Source organism: Aythya marila, assembly GCF_965140915.1.
Source record: "Aythya marila genome assembly, chromosome: 1".
Taxonomy (NCBI): Eukaryota; Metazoa; Chordata; class Aves; order Anseriformes; family Anatidae; genus Aythya; species Aythya marila.
In genome coordinates, this window is record NC_139042.1 from 195,979,121 (window position 1) to 196,002,267 (window position 23,147).

Consider the following 23,147-nt stretch of genomic DNA (forward strand, 5'->3'; position numbering starts at 1 on the left):
CCTTATCAAGCTGCTCTTGGCATTGCCATGTTAAATAAACTTGGCGCCGCAAGTCTTTTACCTGTTGGCGGTGTGGCATTTAGCGATCATGTATGCTCTTTGACAACTGTAGTTTTCATCTCTAAGAATTTATCCATTCCCTTGATTTTTGGCATAATCAAGTAAGAGGCTTATTTCAAAACCTTTGAATCTCAGCTTGTCATGGTTCTGATGGTTTGGACATTTCTTGCCATTTGTGTGAAGCTATGCATATGAATTAACATATTAATTGAAGAAAATACTTCAGATTTTAAATTATGATGACACTGTTGCTCATCTAAGGCAATGTTTCTGTTTTCTTTCAAGAGATTGTAGGTTTAAATAGTTATTCTGCTCTAGAAATAAACCAGCATGTGGCTACTGAAACTTTGAGAATTTTTTCAGTTCTTTCATCTGAGTCAGTGTCACAATTTTAGAATCTGTCACTCCTGTGGCTTCAACCAGTGATGTAATCTGGGATTCACACTCCATTACTGCATTGTTAAGTTACTGAAATATTTTCTTCCAGATAACACTCACACAGCTTCATTCTTAATTCATTCAAAATCTGCTGACATATTCAAATTCCAGTAGCTGCAGAAATTCCCAGACTAATGCCACTTCATAAGTAATGAGTACCCTTTAAGAGAAAACCTTTGGTTGGCTCCACAAACACAGTTGGGGGGAAAAGGAGCACAAGCTGTCAGCAGTTATAGCTGCCACAGAATTAGAAGAAAGCAAGATGGTAGTGGATAAGAAGCTGGTAACAAGGACCAGCAGGAGGGAGAGTCTTTCTCCAAAGCCTGAGATGCCCTTACAGAACTGTTTCAACACTCAAATCTCTCTATGCTAAACACACGTAGCATGGGGAATAAACAAGGGGAGCTAGAGATATATGTACATCTGCAGGGGTATGACCTCATTGACATGATGAAGATGTGGGGGGATGGCTCCCATGCCTGGAGCATTGGAATGGAAGGATACAAGCTCTAGGAAGGACAGACAGGGGAGACAAGGAGGGGGCATTGCCCTCTGTATCAGTGAGCAGCTGGAGGGCATGGCGCTCTGCCTGGGGATGGATGAGGAGCTGACAGAGAGCTGATGGGTCAGGATTAGAGGTAGGGCAGGGACGAGTGACATTATAGTGGTGATCTGCTACAAGCCACCTGATCAGGAAGACCAAGCAGATGAGGATTTCAACAGACAGACAGAAGCAGCCTAATGTTCACAAGCTCTGCTCCTCAACCACCCAGTTATCTGTTGGAAGGACCTCACAGCAGGGCTAGAATGCATTAACGATAACTTTGTTCTCCAAGTGATAGAAGAGCCAGCGAGGAGATGCGCTGTGCAAGAGCTCATTCTTACCAACAAGGAGGGGCCAGTGGGGAATGTGAAGCTCAAGGGCAGTCTTGGCTGTAGTGACCATGAAATGGTGCAGTTTAGGATCCTGAGGGCAGGAAGGAGGGGGCACAGCAAGCTCACTACCCTGAACTTTGTGAGAGCTGACTTTGTCCTCTTCAGCTTGGTAGAGTACCATGGGGCAAAGCACTAGAGGGAAGAGGTGCCCAAGAAAGCTGGTTAATATTCAACAATGCATCCCAACAAAGAAGTCAGGCAAAAATGCCAGGAGTCCTGCATGGATGAACAAGGAGCTCCTGGACAAACTCAAAACAGAAAAAGGAGGCCTACAGAGAGTGTAAGTAAGAACAGAGAGCATGGGAACAGAGACATTGTCTGGGCAGCCAGGGATCAGGGCAGGAAAGCCTGTTAGAATTAAAATTGGCCAGAGATGTCACGGACAAGAAAGGCGTCTATAGTTACCTCAGTGATAAAAGGAAGGCTAAGAAAACTGTGGGCCCTTTCCAAAAGGAAATAGGAGACCTGGTCACCGGGGTTATGGAGAAGGCTGAGGTACTAAATGACTTTTTTGTCTCAGTCTACTGGCAAGAGCTCCAGCCACATAGCCAGGGCCCCAGAAGGCAAAGGCAGGGACTGGGAGAACGATGAACTGCCCACTGTAGGAGAAGATAAGTTTGAGACCAGCTAAGGAACCTGAAGGTGCACAAGTCCATGGGACCTGATGAGATACATCACTAGTCCTAAGGGAACTGGTGGATGTAGTTGCTAAGCCACTATCCATCATATTTGGGAAGTCGTGGCAGTCCAGTGAAGTTTCTGCTGATTGGAGGAGGGGAAACAACCCTATTTTTAAAAAGGGGGAAAAAAAAAAAGAAGACCTGGGGACCAACAGCCCAGTCAGTCTCACCTCTGTGCTCAGCGAGATCATGGAGCAGATCCTCCTGGAAACTATGGTAAGGCACATGGACCTGGAGGTGTTGGCTCATGAGAAGCTCAACATGAGTCAGCAATGTGTGCTTGCAGCCCAGAAAGCCAGCCACATCCTGAGCTGCATCAACAGAAGTGTGGCCAGCAGGGTGAGGGAAGTGATTGTCCTCCTCTGCTGTGCTCTCATATGACTCCTCCTGAGGCCCTGCATTCAGCTCTGGGCCCCCCAGCACATGAAGGACATGGACATATTAGAATGAGCCCAGAGGAGGGACAAGAGGATGATCAGAGGGCTGCAGCACCTCTCTTATGGAGACAGGCTGAGGAAGTTGGGGTTGTTGAGCCTGGAGAAGAGAAGGCTCTGGGGAGACCTTCCAGCGGCCTTGCAGTACCTAAGGGGGCCTACAGGAAATCTGGGGAGGGACTCTTTGTCAGGGGGTGTAATGATAGGACAAGGGGCTTTAAACTAGATTTAGATTAGGAAGAAATTCATGACGGGGAGTTGGAACTGGGTGATCTTTACGGTCCCTTCTAACGCAAACCATTCTATGATTAAGAAGCATAACTGTCAATGTGGTTTCAGAAAGGGTGAAGGGGGAAGCACAAGACAAAAATAAACTCTGTGAGGAGTGTAGAGAGACCGGAGACCAATATATTTGTGTAGAGGCTGGTGTGGGCGAATGTTTCAGTTAGTGGTCAGCCTGTCTAGTAGATATGTAGAAACAAAGTTTTCACTGTTTTTCTTGTACTAGCTGGCACGTAGGTGTTTTTGAATATAGTAACAATGATTAACAGCTCGAGTTCTAATAGAAGTCTCATTTCTGGTAACGTTTCATGAAGTGATAAATTTAAGAGGTGATATTTGCGAGCTGTCTGGCAATTCTGTGATGTTGTAAGAGGTTATTGTCCCCATAGCAGAAGCAGCAGAAATCACTGGGCATTCTGCTTGTGCCGTCCTCAGGGATAGCTGAGGAGCAGGCACCATTCACCTTGTATCTGCTACTGTAAAGTGGTAATATCTGGTGGAAGACCGGGTAGGAGAGTTGTGGGGAAAGGGTGTTACGGTGGATTAATCCAACAATTTAATTATTTAGTATAAACTTTGCCTGTCTATTTAACCTGGTCTGGTGCAAGTCTTCTTCTTTACAGTCTGAAGAGCTAACAAGCACGCATTGAAAGTTTTACATTAATTACTCTTGTCCAGACTTGAGCTCTTCTCTGGAAACATACAAGACTATTCTACTTGTTTGTAGGTTCTGTACTTTTTCAGATTGATTTGATAGTTCAAAGCCAGCCTTGTTCTACTCATCAGTTTTTATCTAACTCTACCAAGTATTTCTTTCACTCAAATTTAATCCACATTTATTTTTGTGTTACGTTGCCAGGAATATCTTTGTACTATTAGAAATGGTTGCACTTAATAGTTGGTTTCTTCTAAAGAGGGATACTATGTACTTGAAATAGTTTGGACTGCTATTTATTTTGGTATATGAGTAGCTTCTTCAGTAAGCAATTATCAAGTCCTTCACAAGTTGGAAATGTTACTGTCAAGATCTTAGAGCTTAAAACCATCAGTTTCTATGCTTGAGTTCATAAAACATTTGTTTGTGAAATCTGTAGTTCTGGAATACTTATTATGTGGGCAGTGTGGGGGATAATAAATTATGAGATACTGAGAGTAGTTTAAAGTAACATTTTTTGCCGACCTGTTATTTATAGTCAAATTACAAAAATACTTTTTAAAATTATTTTTTTAATACAGACATGCTCCATTTAGAAAGTAAATGAGTATTAAACCTGCTTATAATGATGTTTGCTAAAGTTTCATGTAGTTGTCTTAATATTTTGTGTAAGTCTACTGTGTAATTGGCCTGATAGAAGCTTGGAGAGCCAAACATTTGTTTAGCTGTTTCTTAGATTTGAGTGTTGGTAGCCCTACTCAGTTTATTCAGAATGCTATTTTTATACAGTTGGTCTGTTAATTTTATTTTTTTTTTTAAGCTATTTCCACACAAAGAAGCCTCATTTTGTTTTCCTCTCCCTTCTGTTTCCAAAGCTGAAAGTTGGCTTCAAAAGAAAAATGACAAATTAGTGTCTATATAGTAGGGTTTATGCAGGAAACATGGTTCTGTTTCCTGTGTTCAGTTGTGCTGATGAAGGTGGACATACTTTTTTTCCACACTGTCAGTTTGCATAATGAAGCATAAAGATCTATCTGCCTTCTGGCAAACAGGTATAATAAGAGTACTAGACGTAGGTGATGTACTGGATTATGTCAATAAAAGCTTTGAAGACAACTCTGTTTTAAATGGGATTCTCATAGGATATGTTGCCCTCTGACTTGTCTTACTGAGGAGCTCCTATGATGTATTACAAAGGACACCAAGTACGCAGGAGGGATGAAAATACTCATCAGTTCCTAAAGCCGCCTTTTGTCCTGTGGAGATGACCTGACAGTTAACTTACTTTCATTCAAAACCAAGCAAACAAAAATTCCCCACCATTCTTTCAAGTTTGGAACTGAAAGACTGCTGCTTTTCTAGTCAGAGCAGCACTGCCATCTCCTTTTATCAATCATTTTCTCTTATATTATTACTATTCTAATAATATTTTTATATTACTGTCTGAACCAATAAGGCTCCCAGTGTTAAATTTATTGGCAGTAGTGAAGCTGAAATCAAATATGCCAGTACCAGAAGTGATAAATAGTATCCTTTACTAGATGATTGAGGAACGTACATTCAAGTCTGTCTAAATTTGGATAGGGTTTCATAGTGACAGTATGGCCGTCTCTGACATTTTATGTGCAGCTGTCACATGAAATATTTAATTCTGCTTGCTCCCGTGTAATACTTCCTACAACAGTTCTCATTTTGCTGTACAGAACACACTGAGATAAAGGAAATGATATTTTATATCAGTGCAGCTCTGCGTCTATCTGAAAGCCTGGCTGAGCTCTGCTTTCTGGAATGCAAAAATAGCAAATCTCCTTTCAGTATGGGACAGTGAATAAAATATGTCATTTTCTGACATATTTTATAAAAGTTGTTAGTCAAACTGCAGGCAATTTAGCATGAAGCTTTAAAAAAACAAACAAACAAAAAAACCTCCATTTGTTTTCTTCACATGATCTGAATAAAGATATTAAACCAAAGCAAAATAAAGATCAGTTTTATTCATGAAATTAAACCATTGACACCTATTTGTGCTGAGGCACACAATTATTTATAGATGAAGTATTTAGTTTATAAATGCTTCAGGTGTCACAGTAATGAATAACTTCCATAATTGTATTTTTGCAAGTGTAATGTTGGTTAAGAGGCCTTGTCTTCTAGTTGGTAGCCATTACAAGTGTTGATGTTGTCATGATGCCCCCTGGTTCTTGGAAGGTATGCATCGATTTTGCCTTCTACAGTAAAACTATTGTTCCTGAATCTGTCTTGTTGTCAAAATGTGTGGTATTTATCAGGAACTTGTTGAGGTTAGTGTTCATCTTTATATTTCTGTAAAGTGCTGTTTTCTGTTTACATTAATATCCTGGTACTGAACTTCTGTGACTGTTCAGAATCTGAGAACTGTTGCTACTCTATGAAGTATGTTTGTCAAAAGCAAGCCTTTTACATGGACATCAGAAGTTTGTGTAGTGATAGGGCAATGGGGAATGGTTTTAAACTAAAAGAGGGAATATTTAGATTAGATATAAGGAGGAAATTCTTTACGATGAGAGTGGTGAGTCATTGGACCAGGTTGCCCAGAGAAGCTGTGGATGCCCCATCCCTTGAAGTGTTCAGTGTCAGGTTGGATAGGGCTTTGGGCAACCTGGTCTGGTGGGAGGTGTCCCTGCCCATGGCAGAAAGGTTGGACTAGATGTTTTTTAAAGTTCCTTTCCAACCCAAACCATTCTATGATTCTGTAACCTCAGCCTAGTGGCAGGGTCAGAGTGAGGAAGCCTTGATGCTGTGCATGCACTTTTCAGCAATAGTTAAAATGCTGGTGTGCTAGAAACACTGTTTTAACCGCAAATCTAAAATACAGCACTATCTGGGCTGCTATGTCTCTATTCCAGACAGACCCAGTACAGCAGCTCAGAATGTGGCTTACTTTCATTTCATCAAGAGCTCACTGCTGACTGTTCAGGTCATTGATCCAGCAGTCATTTTGTGTAAGGCAGTTCCCTAACCCATTAATCTAATGCCTATATTATTGCATGGGTTATTCTGTGCCATGTGCAGGACTTTGTTTCAGTTCAGCTTTATTTCAGTTTCTCGAGGTTCCTGTCTGCTCTAGTTTGTTGAGGACCCTCTGAATAACACTTTTGTTCTCCCAACACTTTGACTACTTCCTGATATCTAAGCCTGATGTCTGCAGACTTAATGCAGGAGCATTCCATCCTGGTTTTAAGGTCATTGATGAACATTTTAAATAGTATTAACCCAATATCAGCACCCGAAGATTCTCTTTTGTAACTGATTAGATTTTAAATTTTAGATTTTAAGTGATTGATCACTAGCCTTTAAGTTTGGCTGTCTATACAGGTTTTCAGACACCTTGACATCAATATTTATGCAATTTATTTCAAGGATACTATGGTAGATGGCATTGGAATCCCTACTGGAGACAAAGTAAATAACATCCTTTGGTGTTCTACTTCCACAGAACCAGCTGTTTCCTAATAAAAAAAGTTATCAAGGTAGTTGCTCGCAGTTTGCCTTTGATAAATCTTTCCTAGTGTTTCCCAGACAACTTAATGTCCTCTGCAGACCTGGAAGTGACTTATGGGAATATTTGCTCTGTCATTAGTCTGAGGAACAAGGTGAGGCTGACTGGCTTTATAGTTTCTCAGATTTCCCTTTTATCCTTTTTCTTTTTTTTTCTTGCCTTTACTAGTGATTTCCTTTGGTCACAGTGAACTTTAAAGGTGTTAGAAATTCCTTTGGTCATATTGAAATTGGACAATTGGTGATCTGTTTGCATTACAAAAACTTTTCAGAGTTGAGTGTTAAAATGTTAAAATGTCTTGATTTTGAAGCTTCCAGCTGGAAGCACATTTTGAACTACCGAAGTTCTTTACATTGGTTAGGTACTTGAAACGTAGAAACTTACTTTAAATGCCTTGTCAAAGATGAGTAGAAGTCTAATTAATGAATTTTCTCACATTTATTTTGCAGGAGCTGGTGAGTCAGGGAAAAGCACAATCGTCAAACAAATGAAGTAAGTACGGTAAAATGTATTTATAGAGAAATGGGTTTTTTTTTGTTTGTTTGTTTTTTTGTTTGTTTTTTACTTGAATAGAGAATTTATTTATTTTCTTTACGTAGGATTATCCATGAAGCTGGTTATTCAGAAGAAGAATGTAAACAGTACAAAGCTGTTGTCTACAGTAACACCATTCAGTCCATTATTGCTATCATTAGAGCAATGGGGAGGTTGAAGATAGACTTTGGTGATCCAACCAGGGCTGTGAGTATTGAAGTACACATGCACATATAAAGTTCATAAAATTCATTTTCATTTTTTGTCCATTGTTATTTCCTGGAAAAAAATCTCTTCTATCTAAAAATCTTTGTAGTTTAGATGGTTTGATAAAGATGAATGTCATTTAGTTTTCTATCACTGCACAATGCTCTACAGAGCAATCAGCTCTTCATTGATTCAGAACACCTATTTGGTTTAGATACAATTCTCCAAAGTGTATCTAAATTTGGAGAACTAAACACCTGAGTCTTAGGGCTTTTTTGAAAAAACAACAAGCTGTGTAGTGATACTTATTAGTAGGCAGGTAGGCATCTATCTGTTCTCTGCACTTCTCTATCGACTTGTAGGCACAGTAGTGCCTAAAACATTCCCACCTCTGGACTGGATCCCATTACATACTGATTTCCAGTGTGGATAACTTTATTGTACTCTAAGTCACAGGCTGGATACCTGCTGCTGCTATCCATTCTTTTCATCATACCACATGGATTAGGGATTTTTCCCAAGAAATCAGAGATCTTTTCTAGGCTTTCCTGTACATTTTGAATCCGATTTCATCCACTTATTAGATACAGTCTTCAGAACTGATCCTTTTTGCTTATTATCTTCTCAAATCCTAACCCTGTACTCTTACCTGTGGTGAATCTGTTTGTGTCCCTGTCTGGTCAGGTGGATAGATGCTCGAAATCTCTCTATAAAATGCTTCCTTAATTGTTTTTGCTTGTGCACTGTTTGGAGGAGTCCACTCTGTGCTGCAGTGCTGATATATATCACCAAAGTTCCTAGTCTGAACAGCACTGTAATTTAATTCAGGATTTGTGGCTTTATTTTCCTTGCATAGACATTAGTGAGAGGGGGTGCCAACTAGTATAGATATCAGCTATCTTGCAGGAAGGTTGGAGGAAGAAATTTCATTCTTCATGTATTGAAATAAATATGTAAGGTAGTTGGAAGGATATCCTGTCATAATTAGGTTCTTTTCATTGTGTTAAGATTGAATTACAGTAGGGGGGGGAGTCTTGAAGAATAAGAAATAGTATGCAAATGTTTCATTCTTGATAAAGACTTCTGTTCAAAATCTTATTGACGGCTTAAAAAAGTGTGACCTCAATAACCTTGTTTGATGCATTGGGTATGCGTCACAAAGACAAACGTTACGTGAAGTGGGTATTGAAGTTGTAAGTGAAATCTTAAGTCGGTTTGGTAGTCACATGTAAATTATTAGACAATTTTCCTTTAAGTCTTTCATCATTTTTAGTTTATATACATATGTTAATTCCATCTGAAACCTGCTTAACTGTAAATGTAACTAGTAAAAGCTTTGTGTTGTTTTGTTATTCCTCTTTAGCATTGTTCTCATGTTTTGTGTTGTATCTTGAGACCAAAGTTTGCCAGGGCAGGAGTGGTATCTTACTGCATGTTAGTTCAGCATTTGTTTGATGAAGTCCTGCCTAGAGTCTGGCAGTTAACGTTTGGAAAAGACAGGTGGTAGATGCCTGTTACTAAATACATGTGAAAAGAAAAGAGAGTGAGGAGTGAATTTAGGTGTGATCAGCTAAAGTAACTAGCAAGATTTTGAAAGTTGTTCTATGTATGGTATCAACTTGAAATAATCTGTCAACTTCAGAGAACAATATAAGTGATAATGGAAACTTTTGTCGAGGATGGTTGTGAAATAACTGCCTATCCCCTAGCACCTAGGCAGGTTTTGGTGATCTGTGGTCTCTTTAGAGAGCAACACTGCTGTTGAAAGTCAGTATTAGACTTGAATGGAAGCAGCCTTGTTGCAGTGTGATTAAAGGAAATTATCTAACATTGGCTAATAATGAAAACAGGAGTCAGCTGTTATATCCTTAGTGATATGGTTTAGTGGAGGACTTGTTAGTGTTAGGTCAGAGGTTGGACTCAATGATTTTGAAGTCTCTTCCAACCTAGAAATTCTGTGATTCGGTCCTATATCATTTATGGTATCTAGTACTTGCCATGATTAAAAAAGGTATATGGGGGTAACAAATAACACTTCTTATTTTAATAGTTGGGCTTTTAAAAACAGAAACTAATTCTCTTCTTGCTCCCTCTTCCACCCTTGCAATAAAAAAAAAAAAAAAAAAAGCCCCACAATATTAGAGAATATAGAGAGAGAACTTACAGAGTTATTTGAAACAGAGTAAGTTTTGCATGTAAAGTCAGACCATGGTAGGTGTGAAATGACATTTTAATAGTTCATGACAGGACTGGCTGACGATTTCCAGTTTCTGTCATGTATTGTAATATATTGGATCATCCTTCAAGACCTGTGGTTTCTATCAGTTGTAGATCCTTGACATTTTCATCCACAAACAACATTCAAAACCAGAATTGTTATTCAAGTTTCTTTTATGCGGGCATATTGTTCAAGCTACAGTCAGTGAGATCTGACTATCCTACTCTTTGATCTTTAATGCTCTTTCTTTTTATGCAACTATTATTGCAATCCACTGAACTCCTATTAGTAATTTTTCTTGTGGACGTACAAATAATCAGCATTCTGATCCTTTTTTTTTGACAAATGTCCATTTTTAGAATTGTAGCTTTCACAAGACCTATGTCTTAGTTACCTGTTGTTTATATGTATAACTACTTGTTTATACACACAGATAGGTGTAAATGTCTTCAAGTCTACCTTGAGTTGACTTTTTGTTTCCAGGCTGTGAATATCAGTGTTACTCAATTTATCTGCAAACAATTTCCCTGTTAGTTGTCATAAAACCATTGACTATTTAAGCCTACAGCAGGCAATCTCTTTAGAATAACCATTACTTTCCATGTTTATCCTGAAAATGTTATTCCTCACAGCTTATTGTTTGAACAGCAAAGGTGATAGAAACTGTTTTTTTTTTTTCTACAGATTTGCATCAGTATCTATACTTGCTATTCTGTGAGAATAACTTTACATGTTGCATTTTTAATTCTCTTTTTTGAAATTCAGTTCCCAGCTAATTTACCTAAACCCCTCTCTTTTCACCTTTGTTCTTCTTCCCTTTTCATCTGTTCTTTCTTTTATTTATTGGACAAACAGTACATGCTGTGGGTAGTAGTTACAGGCCACAAGTATGCTGATTTTTCTGGCTGGCACACCTTGGCAATAGATCACATACAAACTGTAACTACAGTCAGGCAGCTACTCACATGATATTTTTAATGTGGATATGTTTTTCCTCTACCCAGCTGCTGCATTTTTTTTTCTCCAGTATCTTACAGATCTAACATTTTTAGTCTCTTTTCTCAGTCAGAATTGGATAAGTTAGACAACTATTCAAATTCTGTAAAAGGAGACTGCTGGATTGATGTCCTGTACTACAATAGCCTCATTTTCAGAGGCAGTCATTATATGAATGCACCAATTGCTGTTTTTCTTAAAAACAAACCAAAATATGTGACCAAAAAACAAAAAACCCACTTGATTTCTTGACATGGAGTTACCAAGAAACCTTGGTCTATGTAGAATAGTTAAGTTGATGGATATGTGTAACTGATTTATCTGGAAAAGTTTTAAGTATATTTCTCTTTACTAATGAATATTTGTCAATTCCAAACAAACCTTTTGAATGTTACACAATTAATGTGTATTCTGCAGTCAATATACATCTGCATATCCAAAGGTTCTAATATGCATTGTAACTGTTCTATTCAGTTTCTGGCATATGCTAAGCACATAAGGTCAATGTTAGACTTTAACATATGTTACTACTTCCATTTATAGAAGTTCATTTCAAGTGACAAACTGATGAGAAGTTTTGTCATCTTATGTGAAACTGCGTTGCCTTGTCTTTTTATGTTGTTGAAAAAAGGTGGGAAGTCATAGTCTGTGTAGAAAACTAATCGTTTTCTTTAATTTTTTGTTTGGTTACATTAATGTATACTAGGTTAAGTAACCTACTCCTTTACTGAATGTAATTATTAATCCTGAGTGACAGGATAAGGATATAGCCTTTGTTATATTTCTTAATGTTTGTTCTTTCCATTTTTTGTTTGCACACTAAAGGATGATGCTCGTCAACTCTTTGTGTTAGCTGGAGCAGCAGAAGAAGGATTTATGACTGCAGAGCTTGCTGGCGTTATCAAAAGACTGTGGAAAGACAGTGGAGTACAAGCTTGTTTCAACAGATCTAGAGAATACCAGCTTAATGACTCTGCTGCCTAGTAAGTACTATGTGACAAACAGTACTTCCGTTTTCAAGTAGTAGCTAAAGGAATAAAAGGAAAGGCTAACATTTGAGCAGTTCTGTTCCCATACAAATAGAAAATTTAGAAGTACCTAGACGAAGATTTTGTCTGCTTTGGGTCAGAATGGTGCACATAACTTTTGTGAGTGGAGAGGAAGAGGTGTGGTATAACTGAATTTAAATAATTTGGAGGATGACTTACCTCCTCTGTTCAGTGTTTTTTTTTTGTTTGTTTGTTTGTTTGTTTGTTTGTTTTTTTTAAGAAAAATTCTTCCCCAATTTCATAAGAAAGTTGGTCTTTTAATCATATTATTTTATCCTGAAAATTGCAAACTTCTGGTTACAGTAAAGAGAGAACTTGATATATTTTCTATCACTATGAAAAAAGCACAAGTAAGATTTGTATTGTTATGAGAAACTTCACGCTTCTTGGTATGCAGCACAATATTAATATTAATTATCAGTGACTGGAATTTAATATTGTAAAAAAATGTGTAATTAGAAATTCTCAATACAAAGTTATATTGATCATATATTTAGCATTGTCTAAAAATATTTATTAATTCTGGCCAACATACTGGGTTGACCTTCTCACACCTGTTATCAGTTCCAGAGTAATTAGTTTCTGCTTTATAGTTCAAAGAAAATTGTAGTTCACTAAGAGGTTACAAAAATTAAGGTTGTCTTGTAGTTAATACAAATAAAATTGGTAAATGTGGAACAAACGTGGAAATTGGTAAATGTGGAAATTTACATCCTGGAATTTGATGATAATTCTTTCTATTGGGGTCAGTTGTGTATGTTTTCTTCTAGGATGAAAGTGTATCTAAAACTTCAAAAAAAAAAAAAATAGCAGGAAAATAATCAGTGTCTTATCGTTTCTGTCTTACCTCAGAGAGTTCATATAAAAGTCAGGTACAATGTAATGAATAGACCTAAGACTTCTGTGATTGTTTGCATTTATCTGGCTACTATTTTAGGAATAACTGAAAGCAGTGTTTATTTTTATCTTCAGTTACTTGAATGACTTGGACAGAATAGCACAAACCAGCTACATTCCAACCCAACAGGATGTTCTCAGGACTAGAGTGAAAACTACAGGAATAGTGGAAACTCACTTTACTTTCAAAGATCTTCACTTTAAGTATGTAAATTATATTGCATGTTTATCTGTCTGTTATGGCTTCTGTAAAGTTCTTGTAGGTACACTTTCAGTAATGCAATTTAGCAAATTTTGTATAGCCACAATTTTGATTATTTTTCTTTTAGCTGAAAAGCTTCTTAATGCTTGTCTCAATTTTCTGAAGGCAACTGGGAGTCATCTGAAATCCTATCATAACTCATAATAAATATGGAGATACTAAGTAATAAATGCTTTGTTTATATTGGAAGCTTTTTGTAAAGACACTTTCTATGTAAATCAAATCTCATAATACTTAATATTGTATTGCATTAATATGTAGCTGTGCTATCAGATTTTTCCATTTAAATTCTGTTGTAGAACTGGAGGCTTGTAAACACTTGTTGCTCTTGTTAAAGAAACAACAACTCAATTTTCATGGAGAACTGAATTCAAAACTGATTGGTAGTTTTTTAAGGTAGTACTTTATTTAGTGATGAGGGACTGTGATTTATGTTCCCTGTGATGTGAGGTTTACAAAATAACATTAATATTCTGACCATTTTATGTCCTAAGACATCCATGATGAAAGCAAAGAATAATATAAATGTAATACTATTGTAACTACTCCTGATTAGCAAGAATGAAGAGAAATCTCAGTAAAAATTGCATCGTATGTACATTTTAGATTGTGTAGACGTAGTTGTCAGAACATCTATAGAGTAAATTTGTTCAGAATTGTCATGGAAAATTCTGTTTTTTATGTAATTGCTTAGTAAGTGTTGTAATATTGATGTTTCAACATCACCAGTACTGTGGAAAATATATTTTGTTTCTTAATTTTAGGGGTTTAAGTGTACGCATTTTTTTCCTCCATGAAATAATAGCTCTTAAAGTGTTCTGAGGAATCCTTTTTTCTTTTTAAGTTCTTAAGGAGTAATCTTGGAAATGATTTTGAAAATGCTTATGAAAATGTTTTTGTGGAACGTATTAAATGGGCAATAAGAATGAGGATTATCGCTTGCATAACAGTATACCTAAGCAGAAGACTTTGTTAGAGGTTATAATATTTCCAACAGATTTTGGTCAGAAAGACAAACCTTTTTTTTTTTTTTTTTCTTTTAATGTTTCCTTCTCTACTCTCTTTCTCTCTCTCACTCTCTCTCTCTCTCTCTCTATATATATATATATATTTAATAGAAATCTAGTGACTCAGAACAATTTAAGATGTCTAAAAATGACAAGTTGCAGCTGATGGGCGTTCAATTAATCTTATGTAGTACACTAAATCAGTTGGTTTTCTATCTAAGTTTGTACCCCACACCTCCTCTTACAACCTGGGGAAAACAGAAAAGTGAGATGATCAAAGATGCTTTCAGTTTTAATAAAAGTGAGACTTTCCAGATAGTTATCTTACCTTTTTTTTTGGTAACCACCCACCCTACCTTAAAATATTTGTCAAATAATAAGTCTTCTACAAGGTTGGGGCTTGGAGGGAGAAAATAAACGACTCGTATAACCTTAACAAACTCAAAAATCACAATAAATAACTGGTATTCTTTAGGCCTATGTCACACTTTTCATATTTTGTATGGGTACTGGAATCATATTCTTAGATTAAATAACCTGAAAGAAGCAGAGCATGTCAAATCTGGCAACACTAGTTACAAAAAAACAACGTGCTAATGAAATACGTTGCACAAATCCTTAAATTTGCACAATTGCTGATAAACCCTTGAGAGAGCTACCTATATAGCTAAGTAACATAGATAAGTAGGGTGATGACTGCAGAAGCATCTTTAGTGCTTTACCTTTAGTTCAGTGAATTTGTCTTAATATGGCATAGCCACCGATCTCACTGGAAATGTTTGCTTTCTTTAAGTAAATGGAATGGAAAGTCAATAAAGCATTTCTTTAATGACATCATTCTTTAGATAAGGGAGGTAGATTTGGCTGTTACAAACTTTCTTCCAGCACTGCATTGTATTTCGTGTAGTTCGTTGTAGACAAATTTATCATGAATAAGCAATACATGATTCTTTTGAGTAGCTGAACCATTGACTGCAGTATGAGTTTTAGAACCAGAGGCAAAGGATGGGCTTGCACAAAACACTCACACATTGGGAGGAGAAATACGTAAAGCATTTAAGCTTCTCATTCTTTAAAACTTTTAAATTTGTCTGCAGGTTAGGCAGCTGCTGTCAGTGTTTGTGTGCTGGGACTGTGACCTAACAGGCTATATATACAGGCTTCGAATGGGGTAGATGCACAGCTTAGGAGCTTTGAGACCACTCTGAAATGGCTAATTATTTGGAAAGATACTGCTACCTTATCTTTTTTTTTTTTTTTTTTTTTTTTTTTGGAAGAATTTTGTGTGCCAAATTATTCTTCTGTGCCTGTCTTTCTCTGTACTGATATAATATGTAAAAGAACCCTCATGACAAAAGCCAAACCATCAGGCTCTTACTACTTTCTGTTGAGATGTTCTGTCCAGCTGGTGCCAAAACTTCACCTAGCACTAAGTTTTAGCATGTAAAAAAAAAATCAAAGATGAGTGCGAAAAGGTGTTTTTTGTAAAGTACTGGACATTTCAGTGCACTGTTAGAAAGACAAACCCAAAACCAGGCATCATTGGTAAAATAATGCCACTGGTGGAGAGTCTATTCTGAATTGAAACAAAGATTTCTGGTGAAAATCAGCATCTGCTCATATAAATTGAAAATTACACTTTCTTTTATCTTCTGAAAGTCTTCAGTCTTATGCATTTTCCCTCACTTCCCAGAATCTATCCTGGCAATGTAGTCTGCACAAGTCAAAATGATGGTTGGCATAAGGACCATGAAATACCGTAAGAGCACCAAATGCACGAGGATGTGCATGAGGATGTCATATTTTTGCAGTTCTTTGAAAGAGTTTTTTTTTCAACACGGTTCTTTATTCATGTGCAATTTTGTGCCATGTTTCCTTACACATCTCAGTTATCATCTTAGTAATAATATTTTTGCATTGAGTGGTGCCTTGTGATATGCTTAATCCAGTTGAGATCCATGCAGTTTGATATTACAGTTCTGCCATTGGTATAAAGCTTCTAATTTATCATGTTCCTTAAAAGCTAGTATCCACAGAAAATGTACAAGGAACAATTTTCTTAATTTCTTAGTTACTTTCTTATTTATATTCTGGTATGTTCTATGAACAATGAGATATGTTGTTGTTCAAGCCTACATGCCATGCTGACTACCAAAAGACCTCAGTGTGGTAGCCTTATTACTGGTATAATACTAAATGATTCAGTCCATGCTGGAATACCTTTACAGGAGTTATAATTATGCATCTTAACAGTTATTACTTTAGATTTCTTTCCCTGGTCATATGTCATTCTATAACCAAATAAGGCTTTCATAGAATCATTAAGGTTGGAAAAGCCCTCCAAGATCATTCGGTCCAACCATCCCACTACCACCAATGTCACCCATTAAACCATGTCCCCAAGCACCACATCCAACCTTTCCTGAATACCCCCAGGGACAGGGACTCCACCTGTACCAGGCAAGCCGTCCCAGTCCCTGACTGCTTTTTCTGAGAAGAAATTTCTCCTAATTTCCAACCTGAACCTCCCCTGGCCCAACTTGAAGCCATTCCCTCTGGTCCTGTCATTAGTTACCTGCAAGAAGAGGCTGACCCCCTGCTCCTGACAACTTCCTTTCAGATGCTGGCTATTTTTCTACTTAGAGCAAACTGGATGGAGTTGTAGGAAATGGTCTGTCCTGTTCTTCCTCTTCTGTCTTCTCCCTCCCATATTAACATTTTTATACCTACTGAATTCTCTGCTTCTTCACGATAACTTAGAAGGAAGTTAAAATTACTTGAAAAAATCAACTGAGGACATTAAAAGTCAGGTCTCTTTTAAAAGGAATAATTGCATTTCCTTGTAACTAGGAGGAAAAATTCAATTTTTGCATGATAGAGTATTTGTTAAGCAAGCCAGGGAAGTCATATGGTGACCTTTTCACATTGTTTTGAAACTGTAAGTAATCACAAGAATTTTAAACAAGACTTCTTGTTCTGTGACAGGAAAGAGACAGGTGAAAAAGTCAGTGCTCTGTCCTACTGAGAAGATTCATCTATGTACATTTGTTTCAGGATAGCACTGTTACCCTCTTTTTGATGAAGTTATTTATTTTATTGGTTTAGTTCATTATATCTGGCCTCCAAAATACTTGAAGTACATAATGATATGAGAAGTTCAGTCACTCTAGCTCAGAACAGTTAGGAAATGGCCAGTAAAGTACGTAGATGGCAGAGAAAAGCAAATAGTGTTATAGAGTAGTAATTTGTTGATCATCTGCTGCTAACTTCTGGAGTGTGGTCTTTTCCTTTTACTCTATTTCAGTAAAGCTGAGAACTTAAAAGCCAAACAAACAAACAAAACACCTTTATATCTTATTTTTTCCACCTAACTGCATTTCCAAAAAGTGTCTTTATTTGAGGGGAAATTATCATTATTCCTTATTATTTGATGCCTATTTTGTCTTTTAAGAAGAGAATTTTAAAATAATGTTTAGTGTCTCATAAAAAAATAAAAAACCTGTTTAAACATGGTCAGCTGAAAAAATCAAGTTGTAATAGATTTTAGTAGAGATGAGTTGAAAATCATCAGTTTTTAGAGATTCCAAGTTAAATATGAAAAACTGAGAAATATATTTTACATTTAGATTTGGATTCAGAATACTGAGATAACAACAATAATAAAGTGTTGTTTGTGTCCAACTTTCTTAGTATAGCATTTTTCTCCTGAGTACTGAAACAGGCAGCTCTGCCCTTAGTTGTAAAGAATTTTATATTCTTGACCTTTTATTACTTAAGACTTTTCATTCATTTGGGAGAAAGATTGAAAAACTTTCATATAGTTTGCACTTTTTTAAGCTAACATTGTGCATTTTTTTCTACAGATTACAATTAATTTCATTAATAAAGTTATTTGTAATTGTACAATTTATTTATAAATAAGCAGTTTTATATACCTTTCAACTCACTCTCTTACGTTTTGGGAAATGTAAAACTTCGAAGTGTTTTTTAAGGTTGTTTTTATGCTGAGATGTTAAATTGAAATAAATGTTGCAGATTTTATGCTGTTTTTCAAAATTCCTTGATCAAGCTTGCACAGCTGATGATTTCAGAGTTTATCACGTAACATTCAGAAAGCTGGAAATTCCAAAGTTCATTTCCTGCTTTGTACTTCTGTTTTACAGAATGTTTGATGTTGGAGGCCAAAGATCAGAGCGGAAGAAGTGGATTCATTGTTTTGAGGGTGTTACGGCAATTATTTTTTGTGTGGCGTTAAGTGATTATGACTTGGTTTTGGCTGAAGATGAGGAAATGGCAAGTACCTTGGTGTTGAAGTAGTGTAGTTGCTATATAGAAACTGAATAAATTTGAAAGGAAAGCTCAGTATCTTACAGTAGTACTCCTTTATAATACATAGTCTTTGTGTGAAAGGTTTTAGAGAAATGATGATAGTTTGTGCTTTCAAGTTTCAAAAATACTTCCTCATATTCTCAGGCGTACATTAAGACAAGTATTCTTTCAGTTGCATTTTTTCATATTTCAAAGGATGCAAAAATTAATGAGGATGTCAGGAGTACATATCCTAGCATTTTTAAAGGTGCTAGCAATATATAATAAGAGATGGCTTTTTCTCTTTCTACTTTCCTATGTTTTGTTTCATTTCTTCAGTCTTCATGTTTTTCTTCTTCCCAAATGTTTTACTCAGTTCTTTTTCCTTAGTTGTAGAAATCTTTCTTTTTCTTTTTCCTTTTCTATGCTTTCTCTTCTTTGATGTGGGAGGAGTCACATCTCGAATGTGCACAGAGTGTATGCTTTTTATTATCTGGGTAGTTGAAAGTGATGCTAGTCTGTTGTGTGTAAATCATTAACAGAGTCCTCGGGTTCTGTAGCTTCTTGCAAAATGCTGTTGGAGGAGGAAAGAAAAGAAAAAAAAAAAAAAAGAAAAAAAAAAACAGCAAGTCAAATGTTGTTAAAATAGGTCATATCTGCTATCCTGCAACGTAAATGGCTGGAAGCATTGCCAAATTACTTACGTTAGATAATTTTTCTACAGAGTTATTTTATTTATTTATTTATTTTTAAATCCACCAACCTGCTCTTTTAATTCTCTACTTCTTTGGAACTACTCCTTTCCTTATGCTGGAATCTTGACTACATGCAGAATTTAATTTTCAATTTTCAAAAGCTCTAATAAGTGTAAGGCAAATTCAGGTTACTTGGAAACCTTTCTATAATATCCTTACTGCAAAATGTCAAACCACACTAAAAATTCCTATCAAATTAGAAAAAACTTAAGCCTGGAAATGAGAAAAGAAAAATCAAAAAGCAGTTGCTTAAACCTTCATTGTATCATGGAATCATTTATGTTGGAAAAAAAATTAAAAATCGTTAGGTTCATGAAAGTGTTCTTTGGCCTTTCTGTGTTTCTCTTGGTAAAATATGGTTCTGCATGCTGGAAATTTAGATTTAGTTTTACAACTTACCTAGTTAATTTGTGGCTAACAAAACATATGTATCCTGCTTTTACTGCTGAAGTCTGATAAAATACAGTAAGATTTTTTTTGTTTGTTTGTGTTTTGTTTTCCAAATTACAGAATCGGATGCATGAAAGCATGAAGTTGTTTGACAGTATCTGCAACAATAAATGGTTCACAGACACTTCTATTATTCTCTTCCTGAACAAGAAAGATCTTTTTGAAGAAAAAATCAAGAGGAGTCCTCTCACTATTTGCTACCCTGAATATGCAGGTATTGGGAATGGGCAAATGTCAAGTAATTTCCTTATTTTTGATGCACAAATTAGGAGGAATTTAATAACTCTAGGTGTCTAAATTATTTCAGTAAAATGCAGTTTAAGTTGGTAGATTTTTTTTTTTTATGAATCACAAATAAAATAGTGCTGAAGTATGATTAATCTTTTCAACCAGATGAAATAATGCTGGTCCACTGGTAACATTTACATTACTGCTGCAGTGCTTGTCAACCTAATCTATTTAGCCCATTTTTTATTCTGTTGTCCTCCTGTCTGTTGTACTTTTTTTTTTTAACTGAGCAGAAATCCCTAAGCATACATCAGAGTTTATTTGAGGGAGAGTATATATTAGAAGTAGTTGGCTTGTTCGGGAAATACATAGCAAAAGTTTATCTAATAAGTCTTAGACTAGTTATGTATCATTTTCATTGTAACTCCAGACTGTTCTATTGTCCGGAAGATATTAGATTGGAGTCAAAAAAAAAAAAAAAGGCTTAGGAGAAATATATATGCTATTTGTTTGTAACTTAATGGACGTTGGCTGGAAATAAACAAACGTGTTAAAAATATAAAAAGTGGAAGTGAAGGAAATAAAATATCCTAGTCTAGGGAAGAGCGTTTAGTCAGTAATGATTTGTTCCATCTACCACTGCAGTAAATACTCTTCCTGCAGTCCTTAGTCTATTATTATTAAGAATGTGTCCAGAGGGTTTCCTATACATTTTGTTGTAAAGCAGGTTACTCACTTTGTTGTAAAGTGAGGTTACTTAAATCAGCATACTCCTTTTTAGGTTTAAGTAGCTATTTATTTAAGTTACGCTTTGGAAATAACTTCCCTCAAAGATATAATATACATCTTGTTCTTCCTGTTTGAAACCTGAGTAATTTTTTCCTTCTAGGATCAAACACTTACGAAGAAGCAGCTGCTTACATTCAATGTCAGTTTGAAGATCTTAACAAGAGAAAAGACACAAAGGAAATCTACACTCACTTCACATGTGCCACAGATACAAAAAATGTGCAGTTTGTTTTCGATGCTGTAACTGATGTCATTATTAAAAATAACCTTAAAGACTGTGGCTTATTCTAAGAACAGAGAAGAGGTTGTTAAATGGTAAATTATATGCCTGAAAAAAGGACTTAGGCATTTGGAACATGCCAATGTTGTGTGAAACTTGCATACATATACTTAATTCTCTTTATTTTATTTTTAGGTTTGAAGAATGACTTCGCACAATTCTAATCTGATTGGTTTCAAGTTGAAAGAAATACAAAATATGTTGTGCTGAATGATAGATCAGTACTGTACTTGCCTGTTTTAACAGCTTTATTTATGTTTGTCTTGTAAATTTAATTACTTAGGTAACACTGAGATGTCTTTTGACTGTATGTAAACTTGTAGTAATGTATTTGTATAAACGTTGAACGGAATATTTTAGTAATTTGATGTCCTCTAAAATTTCCATGGTTTATGAAGATACTGTTAGAGGAGACAGACACTTTTTGCCTTTGGATTATTTAAACATCTTGTAAAATTAAATTTTCTTTTCATCTTGAGGGTGCATGCTGCCTTATTACTTTTGTTGGTAATACTGTATATGGCGTTAGCTTTTTTGATATTTAAACAGTCTCATACACCTGCTCACATTTAAAGAAGCTTAACCAATAAAACTTGTTTTTTTGCCTTAAGTTTTGAAAAAAACGTTTTTATAAATTTAGGGTAAATGAAAAAAATATTTTTAAAACTTAAATTCACAGCTTATGAAATCTGGGTTTACAGTCATTGCAGCACAAACGTGGCAACACTGAGAAATTGAATTTTAAGGTTCAGCTATTATTGAAACTCATGGAAATGCAAAAAGGAAGTTAAAAATACACAAATACACTTGTAGAAATAAAAAAAAAAAAAAAAAAGAAACTGTGGTCTTTACTCACTGGAGTGAATGGTCTTTAAAAAATGCCATTAACAAAGGCAGGACTTCAGAGTAATATGATTTTTTTTATTATTATTATTATTGAGAATTAAAATTGTGTTCTCCTTTAACTCTTTGCTATCTTCTGGTAATAAAACTAAAACGATTTTGATAATTTAATCACCACAGAAATATTAAGTTCTCCAACTAGACATGGCACAACGTTTTCAAGAATTAAAGCAATTTCTTGTTGCATATAAAAAAGAATCTTCATTATGTTGAGTAAGGTGATTCGGTGATTTTGCAGATACTGATTTTTTTTAATTTAGTGATATTTAAAGTCTCATACTCTCTTTAAATAATAAGTTAAAGATTATGATTTTCTTCTGGTTGTGCTTTCATTATGTGACTTGCAATCTTAGGTATTTGTCATCCATTGCCTTATGGTTAGTGCCAAAACTGATTTTTATACCTATTTTAAAAGGAATAAGCTTCTATTTGTAAATAAGTTCATGGATGGTTGTCTCAAATGTATGTCATCTAGAAAATACAAACATACCAAACATGGAAGTATGATTTTCTATACTTGTTTAGAATATTCCAGGCAGCTACAGTACACTGAAGAATAAGTCTTTGAATCTGTTGCTATTTTTCTATATTATCGTAGCTTATATGTTCTTAGAAATGTTCAACCAAAATATTCAACTCATTGTTCTGTTATTTAATTTTTAATTGTGCATATGTTTCATTTAGGCCTCAGCTTAAGTAAAACTGCACTTCTTATGCTTTGATGTTTCCTTTCTTAGGTACAGAATTATTACGTGTGTTTCAAATGAAAGGTTAGAAAGGAATTTCTAATTTATTACTGGAGGTTGTTAAATATATTCATACATTGAAATCTTTCAGCAGTTATCGTAAACAATCTGTATATCCTGGGCTGCTTTTAATTGTGCTTTACAGTTCTGGATATGTAACTGATTTTAAATCTCATTGAACTACTTTGTGGAAATTGTATTTACACCTACGTTCAAGTTGGTTTTTGTACTTGATGTAAACAAAAATTGGGATTAATCAAATTGCATAAATAAATCTAAATTTTGTGCCTTGCTTGAAAGAAATGTTCTTCCTTAAAGATGCTGGTAGAAATATTTCTGCATCCATCCTATGGAGATAACTAGGTAGTAAAAATGAGAAGATACAAAGGCAAAAGTTTTTGCAAGAAACAAAAACAATAATGAGCATAAAATTGTCATTTTCAGTTTAGTTTCTAAATATTTTTCCACAACTACTGTTCCTAACAGCTTCAATTT

The 23,147-nt window shown here is 35.6% G+C and overlaps 1 protein-coding gene across 2 annotated transcripts in view; it reads left to right on the forward strand.

Annotated features, from left to right (window-relative positions):
* The window catches only part of GNAI1 (G protein subunit alpha i1), a 35,445-nt gene extending 12,822 nt beyond the window's left edge, over positions 1-22,623 (forward strand). The window contains exons 2-9 of one of the 2 annotated variants that reach the window (XM_082781663.1): positions 7,473-7,515; positions 7,623-7,764; positions 11,804-11,961; positions 13,000-13,128; positions 18,357-18,486; positions 19,767-19,920; positions 20,824-21,038; positions 21,139-22,623. In XM_082781663.1, the coding sequence (XP_082637789.1) occupies positions 7,473-7,515; positions 7,623-7,764; positions 11,804-11,961; positions 13,000-13,128; positions 18,357-18,486; positions 19,767-19,920; positions 20,824-21,014 (947 nt within the window). In that variant the 3' untranslated portion in view covers positions 21,015-21,038; positions 21,139-22,623. Of the gene's footprint in view, positions 1-7,472; positions 7,516-7,622; positions 7,765-11,803; positions 11,962-12,999; positions 13,129-18,356; positions 18,487-19,766; positions 19,921-20,823 lie in introns of both variants that reach the window. The other variant, XM_082781662.1, reaches the window with a different exon arrangement.
* Positions 22,624-23,147: the final 524 nt, after the last annotated feature.